This window comes from Aureobasidium subglaciale, assembly GCF_000721755.1.
Source record: "Aureobasidium subglaciale EXF-2481 unplaced genomic scaffold scaffold_26, whole genome shotgun sequence".
Taxonomy (NCBI): domain Eukaryota; kingdom Fungi; phylum Ascomycota; class Dothideomycetes; order Dothideales; family Saccotheciaceae; genus Aureobasidium; species Aureobasidium subglaciale.
The window spans coordinates 293,826-302,309 of record NW_013566969.1 but is presented as its reverse complement, the minus strand read 5'-3'; the positions used below and the strand labels follow the sequence as shown (position 1 = coordinate 302,309).

At 50.0% G+C, this 8,484-nt stretch overlaps 4 protein-coding genes across 4 annotated transcripts; 2 read left to right on the top strand and 2 right to left on the bottom strand.

Moving 5' to 3' along the window:
- Positions 1-445: 445 nt before the first annotated feature.
- On the top strand, positions 446-1,317 carry AUEXF2481DRAFT_454931 (uncharacterized protein). The gene has a single exon (XM_013484877.1). It carries the CDS (start codon positions 638-640, stop codon positions 1,127-1,129), a length of 492 nt encoding a protein of 163 aa, XP_013340331.1. The 5' UTR covers positions 446-637; the 3' UTR covers positions 1,130-1,317.
- Positions 1,318-1,505: 188 nt separating this feature from the next.
- AUEXF2481DRAFT_8293 (uncharacterized protein) lies at positions 1,506-2,822 on the bottom strand (the record flags this gene model as incomplete). Its single annotated transcript, XM_013484774.1, has 3 exons — positions 1,506-2,293; positions 2,345-2,601; positions 2,725-2,822. 3 exons carry the CDS (start codon positions 2,820-2,822, stop codon positions 1,506-1,508), a joined length of 1,143 nt encoding a protein of 380 aa, XP_013340228.1.
- Positions 2,823-3,337: 515 nt separating this feature from the next.
- On the bottom strand, positions 3,338-5,534 carry AUEXF2481DRAFT_43794 (uncharacterized protein). The gene has a single exon (XM_013484806.1). It carries the CDS (start codon positions 5,447-5,449, stop codon positions 3,605-3,607), a length of 1,845 nt encoding a protein of 614 aa, XP_013340260.1. The 5' UTR covers positions 5,450-5,534; the 3' UTR covers positions 3,338-3,604.
- A 1,298-nt stretch (positions 5,535-6,832) lies between these two features.
- On the top strand, positions 6,833-8,465 carry AUEXF2481DRAFT_43793 (uncharacterized protein). Its single transcript, XM_013484805.1, has 4 exons — positions 6,833-6,927; positions 6,984-7,194; positions 7,245-7,620; positions 7,670-8,465. Exons 1-4 carry the CDS (start codon positions 6,885-6,887, stop codon positions 8,321-8,323), a joined length of 1,284 nt encoding a protein of 427 aa, XP_013340259.1. The 5' UTR covers positions 6,833-6,884; the 3' UTR covers positions 8,324-8,465.
- Positions 8,466-8,484: the final 19 nt, after the last annotated feature.

Sequence of the window (8,484 nt, the reverse complement as noted above, 5' to 3'; positions counted from 1 at the left end):
ACATCCAGAGAGATAGAGGCTGATATCGACCATGATAGAGCTCTCCTTGAGCAGCGTCATCCCACCACACTAGTCCTTGCATATGGGCGGCGACCTCGCAGGCGAGCCCTACGCACTGGAGAGCAGACATGCCCTTCATCTACGAGCAGAGGCACACTGACAATAAGGTAGCAAAGACGACTCCACCGACGTGCGCAGCGCGATATGTACCAGTCAAAAGGCAGAACCTTTTCTTGAATCAGGAGCACAACCATCGAGATCGGAGGAGGACAGGACTCTCATAGACCACAACAACCAGACTCAATTCAGTATATGGACCACCGTCGACTCTGGAGAGGAAGAGTAGGGCATGATATAGGCCGCAGGCAGCAAAGCCCCAGGAGAGCCCTCCAAGTTCTGGAGCAAGCGCCATCATGCCAGTGGAAACGCAGAGTATATTGCAATATCAAGAGAACGACCACTGGGAGCGAACAGCATTGGCCTCCAAGGGACAACAACATCCAGACACAATTGGTCCTTGCCTTTCCACAGCCAGTATGTACCCTCGACACCATTCTTGGAGAACAATCAAGTATACCAGGATGACCAAGGCCGTACGGTTTCGGCAACAGACTCTCCAGGACTCAGCATTGACGATATGATACCAGTCAAAAGGCAAAGTAACATTTGCATACCATCAACACCCCCAAGGAGAGCCGGCAGTATTGCAAGCTTCACTGGACAACGACAACCAAACTCAAATTGTTCTTGCATTCTGACAGCCGATACACAAGAGCAACATCATTCCAGGAGAATGATCAGGCTCGGCAGAATGTCCAGAAGTGTCGACAGCATGATCCAGGACCCAGTACTGACAGTAGGGTACCAGTTAAAAGACAAAGGGTTGTTCATAGACCAAAGAGATGTCCAGGCAGGGTACAGAAGTATCCAGAAGTCCAGAGATCGGCAAAGCATATCCATGGCCAGAGATCGTGGAATCGTAGCTTCGACACCAGAACCAGCAACACCACAGATCATTCAGTCAACTCTTCCACTCCGATGTACCATGGCCAAAATGTTTTCCAGGACAAGGATCGATCATGTTGTTGACAACGTAGAGACGGAGGCCAGACGCTATTATGATTGCTAGCAACAGCAGTCGCGTTGGATGGCTATACTTCGGCTACATCGGCGAGAGCTCCGTGGGGGCTCGCTTAAACCTCGCTTAATTATGCTTGGCCCGATGCAACATACTGAGGACATTGAAATACAAGGCTCTCTGGATACGGTGGAGCACTTGCATAGAATACATAGTGGGAGGTAGTCATAGTAATATGGCAGTAGCTGGAGAGGACAAAGTGTACACTGCCGTGCAAAAGGGAAGAAGCTTCTTCAACAGTCTTGATCACGAGATAGATCATGGAAAGCAGTAGAGTACTGTAACAAACCTTCTACATAACTATTGGTACTAGCACATACAACAGAACCCCCAACCCTCGATACAGAAACACGACAAAGTTGCCACCTCAAATCCCTTCAAAAGCCCTCATAACAGCGAGTTGCACAGGAGCATACGTAACAACCCGATTATGCATCCCATACTCCAACATCTCCACTCTAACCTTAACCTTCCCCTGCATCTCCACATCCCTCTTCCCCAGAGGCAAAACCTCAATCTCCCTCCCAGTAGCCATAGCGAACAGCTTCTCCGTCTGTGCAAACGCAATATCCTGATCATCCCTCGCATGCAGAATATGCACGTTTCCAGCTCCATTGGTCTTGGAAGCAGGAACAGCAGCAGCGGAAGAGACGTAGGCAGAAAGACGCAGACCAGTAGGCCAAGTATCGAGGATATGTTTCGAGATCATGCGGACGAGGAAGGGTGAGTGGCGAAGAGGTGCCAATACAGGAATAAGCCCTCCAATTCTATAACTGAGCAAAAGGTCCGGAAGCGATGAGAAGGGTGCTACTAGAATGATGCTTCTGAAAACCATTTGCTTCGGGCTTTCATCCGTTGCGGTTTGAGGCAGAAGGTCAGAGGTGGGGTGAGCGAAACTGAGGCCTACGGATGTGGCGACGGCGGTGCCCAGGCTTTGGCCGAGGATTACGATGCGAGAGGGTCGGATGCCTAGGGAGAGGACGTAGTGGACTAGAGCGCGGCCGTCGATTATCAAGCCTTGTTCTGTGGGAGAGCCGGTGCTACGACCAAAACCGCGGTAGTCGACGGTGAAGATGTGGGTGTGGGGTTGGTTTGAGAGGGCGCGGTAGGTATCTGTCCGCCAACCTTGAGCTACGTGGCCTGCATTGCCGTGGACTTGTTTCGTCAGTGATGCTATTCTGGAATTACGATGTAGACAGGGCTTACAATTAATAACCACTCTGACCTTTGGGTCAGATTTAAGAAGCTGAAGAGGGAGGGTTTGATCAAGTGGATCAGAAGCAGCCAAAGCATCTCTGTTCGCGGCGACTGTTGCCAGAGGCAGGATGTGCCATGCATAGAGCACTTCATTATCAGGTGTGCTGACGTTGAAAGGAGTCACCTGATGAGCTGCAAACCCAAAGGATTCAGGCTTGTTGACATCGTGCCAGAAGCCAGAATGTATCTTGTGAGCATATAATGCACTGTGTAATAGGACGTGTCAGACAACGAGATATAAGACATCGTCCAGAGATTCAATATAGACTCTGATCAACAGTTTGATCATGAGAGAAGCACCAGCAGTAGAGGAAGAAGAAAATACGCACTGTCGTTGTAACCAAGGATTCGTCAAAAGAAGCACAGAGACAGGATAGAGAGAAACAGCAAATATAAGGAACAGAGAGCCACTCTTGAGTACACCCATGTTGATGAGAGTCGTCTCTATACTAACCTATCATCCTTCAGCAAATTGCAGTTCGGGATGTTTGCCTGCAAGTGAAGAGAAGAAGACTGCTGCTGTTGCCTTGCATACTCTCTCTACGTTGCAACGATACGTGTTTACTTACTCTAAAAGGGTAACGAAAAAGAGTGTCACAAGACCACTGGTTCTGGTATATGCGGTTTGGTGTAGCAAGTGAGATTCCCAAGCAGCCGTGGTCATCCGCACATGCAATACCAAGACTTTTGTCCCCTCACACCCCCACCAGTCAGAACTCAACGCAGTCCAAACGCCTACCCTACGAAAAAATCTCGGCGTCTGCTCATTCTTCCTCCACCATCTCTCGTCCCAAACCCTCCTCGCACAAACATCGTCTACACTGCGGAGTTCCAGTCAATAAAAGCATCGACTGTTATTCCCACAGCTGTAGACGTTGCAAAAGCGATGGAAGGAATGAGCAAGGTTTGTATAAGCGAAGAGATGTGTTTTCTTCAAAAACAACAGCAAGTCAGTCCTCTCGGCCCTCGTATACCCCCATCGAGAAGCTGGTGTTTAGACTCCGGTCTATACTTGCAAGAATGACCTTTACAAGGCCTTGCGTTTGAGGTATTCGTGACAAATTATCCCCTGGACGAATCACCATAGAAGTCTCGGTACATATCTACTTTTATTATTACAATTCTAATTCACTTCCGTTCATCGTTGCAAAGTCTGTATGCAAAATGTGTTTAGTTTTGTATTTTTTGGATTGGATGGAACATGGGTATCTAGGTTGTGGTTGGTGCGTCTGATGCTTCTGTTGCTGGGTTGGCAGTAGTAATGTTGCCATCGCTTGCTATCACAGGAATCTCTGAGATGCGAACTGACTTCTTGCGCTTTGCGATTGAGCTGTCTGTCGCTGGAGCTTCTGCAGGTTGGGCAGGCTCTGACTCGGTAGGTGCAGGCACTGCAGTAGAGGCCTGCACATCCTTTGCGCCATCTTGAGGACTGGACACAGGCTCAACAGGGCCAGGTGCAGATGCGTCTTGTACCGTACCCGGCGCCGGTGTCTGCGGTGTAGCGGTGGTATCAGCCCCTTTGGCAGGATCCTTCTCCCCTGCTTGTTCATTGTCTTTGTCTTCCTTCTTTTTCCTCGGCACAGGCCTAGGCTTCGGCTTGACCTCTGGTACAACGACCGAAACCTCCTCTTCTGCCTCGGTGATGCCGCTCTTGTGAGGCAGTCTAAATGCAAGGTGCCTCGTCGGAGCACGTGTGCACTTTTCGATCTGATCCATCATGTAGTTGCGAACCTGATCTGCAGGCTTGACGCAGCGTGTTATGAATTGTAAAACATCTCTTGCAGCAGAGCGACCTTCGGGTACGCTGATCGTCATGGTGACTGGTTCGTAGTATTCGGTTTCTGGTTCGAGTTGGGGACTGATCAGACGGCCTTTTCGTATGACGAGGAATGATGCGAGCATCTTGTACGAGTTCAAGAACTCAAGAATGGTGTATTCGGGAAAGCGGAAGCGGTCAGGCGAGGCGTTTGGGCCGAGGAACTCGAGTACGATTGGATAGCTAGGGTATCTCGGTGGTGGAGGTGGTTGATGCGAGTATTGAGGATGCTGCTGAGGCATAGGGTATAGCGGAGGGTTGGGTTGGACTGTTGCAGGGTGTGGTTTGATGACAGGAGCGGCGGAAGGTGGGCGCGAAACAGCGTGTTGATGCGGTGGAGCAGGAGAGTTCGTTTGGCTTGCAGGTTGAGCCTTGTTGGCGTTGATCATGGCTGTCAACTCATCTATGTGCCTCTGGAAGATGCGCAGCTGTTCCTGATTGGCATTGCCGGTGGCTACTATCTTCATGAGTGCCTTGAGCTCAGGGTCGCTACTTGCGCGCGAGGCAAGCATCTGGATGACGGGATCTGGCGACTGTTTGGCAGGCGCTGGTGCGGCAGGCGGAGGGGGCGGAGCTCGAGCTGTCGCGGGCATGATGGGCGGTGGATGTGGGCGACCCTGGAATTGAGCCGAAGGATGTGAATATGGCGCTCCATATGGGCTTCCAGCAGGAGGATTGGGCACAGGTCTCTGCTGTTGGTTGAACTGCTGGGGGGCATGTTGATATTGGTGTTGGTATTGCTGCTGTTGTGGCGCTTGATGCGACGAGTTTGACGGCGTGGGACCGGGTTCCTTGACGTAGTATGCCGTCGCTTCGAAGATCATGGGCTCAACCACCAGCGTGCATGGCCCGATCTCCTTCATCCATGACTTGTGCGGGTTGCCTGGCGGCGCCGGAGGAGCGTCTTTCCTGCCCGATGTCTTTGTCCAGTACTTCTCGAAGAAGCTACCCGAGATCCATTTCTGACGCGATCGTTCCAGCGATGCTAGCAGGACTCCGCTTTCTGCGATGCTCTTGTATTCGTCGTTGGACAGGTCGTTGGGTTGGCGCTCGGAGAGGGTTGGCAAAAGCCTGGAGTCGACGACTTTGTTCGGCAGTGGTGTCGCTTCTCGAATCACCTCCTCGACGACAGGTGTGGCCTCTTGTGGTGTCGCGTCCTTTGGCGTGGGCGCTTTGGTCGATGTCCTTCGTCGTTTCGCATCTCGCGCACGCCCCGATGCTCGTCGCTTCTCTGCCATGGTCGTTGACGCGTCTGCTCTTAATATGTGCCGGTCTAGCCGTATAGATGTTTTGCATTCATGGACTCATGTTGCGTTGCTTGTGTAACGGACTTGCGAATCTCGAAATCTTGTCGATTATGACGAAGCTGCTAACGCCCATAAACATTCCAGGGTCACCCCGTTTACAGCAGCATTCTGAAATAGCAGCATTTGTAGACCCATTGCGTACTGTTTGTACTCCCTGTACGAGTAGAGACGGCCTGCAGTAACTCTAGGTATGTGTTAGTATCACTTCACCCTACCGAACGTGTATGTGCGGACGGTCCTTCAAAATAACACAAGCTCATCTGCAGATGACGAGAGGTCATCACGACCTTGTTCCACATCGCCGGCACCATGACCTTCTACGATGTGCTCCTTTCCTGGAAGCAACCTGCCCAATGCTATACGTACTAGGTCGTCACCTTCGTTACTTCGCAGGCCATACCAAAACACTGCAATCGGCGAATAGCTGCAAGCAGTACGTAGGTCTTACGGATCACACGAACGAAGAACATCGCATTTTTTTGCTCCCGCTGAGGTGTATAAGGTACCAAGTCTCCTCTCTCCCCCTTTTGGTCTTGCAAGCCCCCTTACTCTTACTACCCAACTTGCTATACTTGTCCGGCATGTGAAAAAGGTCAATTTTCCAGACGTACGCGGAGCAAAAGATATTGGTAAGTAAGGGGTTCGAACCCTTGCACGTAATGTACTGGTGTTTAGATTGACTTAAAACCAGCGCCTTAGACCACTCGGCCAACTTACCGGAATCAGCTAAAAACCATGCAATTGACAATAAGTACTAATCGCAATCTGGCCAGATCACTGGCCAGGGGCGAATCTCTGGCGCCGACGTACATGGACTTTGCCCATTGAACTAGTCATCACGAAAAACTGGGATCGAAGTCAAAGCTAGGCTTCAGCATTATTACAGAGTCTAGAGTTAGGGAATGGAGGCCTCTAGAGCCCAATCGGTACCTATGTTTTGTTCATTATTGGCACAAACGAATAAGGTTATTCTAAGCCGGCACGGGAGCCGAAATGTGCTTGCAAAAGTCGGCAATGTTCAACCATGGTTTGTCAATCTGTGTTCCAGTTTGCGGTGGGATTTGGACAAACAGCCTCGTCAAACCACATCCGCAGCCGGACCTTTGACCGAGACGTATCCCATGTCTCTTGTAATCGATTTCATGGCACATCGTCAGATTTGATGATTATGGAGGATCGGCACTTCATCTCGAACGACGAGTTAGCGAGCTCTAATATGCCCAACGCCTGCAATTCGACTCCACTTACTATGCGACGGCCGTAAACTAATTGATCCTTCTGCCCCACGAATGCATCACAAGATGAAGCCTGTTCCCAAGGCCGACATGTGTGCCTGTTCTCTGTATTCCTTATCCCATCCATAGAGATGACAGAAAGAGCACACTTGCGAATCGCCATTATCGGCGCTGGTAAATCATGTTTTTCATCTTTTGACATCTCTCGTATAGCTCATCACCACAAACAGGAATTACCGGCCTTACGACAGCGATAGCCCTTCGCAAACTCCCAAATGTCGATATACAGATATATGAACGGGCAACTGAACTCCGTGAACTGGGTCAAGTGATAGCTCTAAATCCCAATGGACTACGTACACTTGACAAACTCGGCTTGGATAGAGTGCTATCCGGAGAACTTGGTTATAAATGTCCTAGTGGTATACCACAGACATTCAGGCAAGGCCGATTGCTTATTTCATCTAGTGGAGAAATGCTGATGGGAATAGACATTGGAAAACGAATGAAGCCTTGGGAAGTGAACAACACACGCCACAAGTCGAAGAACAACATAAGATGGCTAGATACTTTCGTCCTGAATTACAGGAAGCTTTACTCAGCTATTTACCAAGGGAGATCATACACTTGGACAAGCGGGTCATTGATGTTCGTATCACAGATGAAGGTGTTGATGTCGACTTCGCGGATGTCACAACCATACGTGCAGATCTTCTCATCGGCGCAGATGGCATTCGGTCCAGCGTCCGTGGATTCTTCGCTCTTGATTTTGAGCTTAAGTGGTCTGGTCTGATCGCCTATCGTTCTGCCTTTGATGTCGCATTACTCGACAACATCAAAGACGTACCCGAAGACACTACTCAATGGGTTCGTTACACCATTCTCAGACAGCTACACATATACTAAATTTTTTTAGTGGTCATCCAAAGACGGCATTCTAACAACCCGCATGGGCCCCCAAAAATTCGGCATCGTAGCCTTCCACTCCGTAAACCCCCAAACCTCCACCCACCTCCTCGGCAGAACCCACTGGGACGAAAAGACATCCTCTTCCACCCTCGCAGAAATGTACAAAGACTTTCACCCAATAGTGCGAGACATCATTGCCGTCGCACCCACAGTGCGTACATATCCGAATTTCTACGGCGGCTTCTTGGATAGCTATGGGTTTGGTGGTAGAGTTGTTCTGGTGGGAGATGCTGCACATTCGCATGGTGGCGCTTTGGCGGCGAATGCTTCGCTGGGGATTGATGATGCGTACGCTCTGTATCTCTGCCTTCTTGAGCATGTTTCTGTGGATGGAAGGTTGGAGTTGGGAGATGAGCAGTTGGGAGAGGTGTTGAGTCTTTACGATGCTGTAAGAAGACCGCATTGTGAGAAAGTGCTGAGAATGGTACATGGCATGTATGATGCTAACAACCAACGATTGTGGGGTGGAGGGGAAGAAGAGACTGATGAGGAGCTCGAGGAGAAGTTGAGGAAAAGGCCTTATGCGGCTTGGATCCATGAGCACGATGTGGAGGCCACTTTTAACGAGGTGAAGTCGGCGAGAAAGACCTCTGAGGAGTAGAAATTAGATTCCGGACACTTATATAATAGATAAACAGGCACATTTCATGCCAATCTTGGCGGAGGTAGATTTGTAGCTGCGTCTTGGTCTGCTGAATATAGCCAATGACATCGTCTTGAAAGACTTGCTCTTGTCGCCAGCTCCCGCTAAGGTTTTTCGAG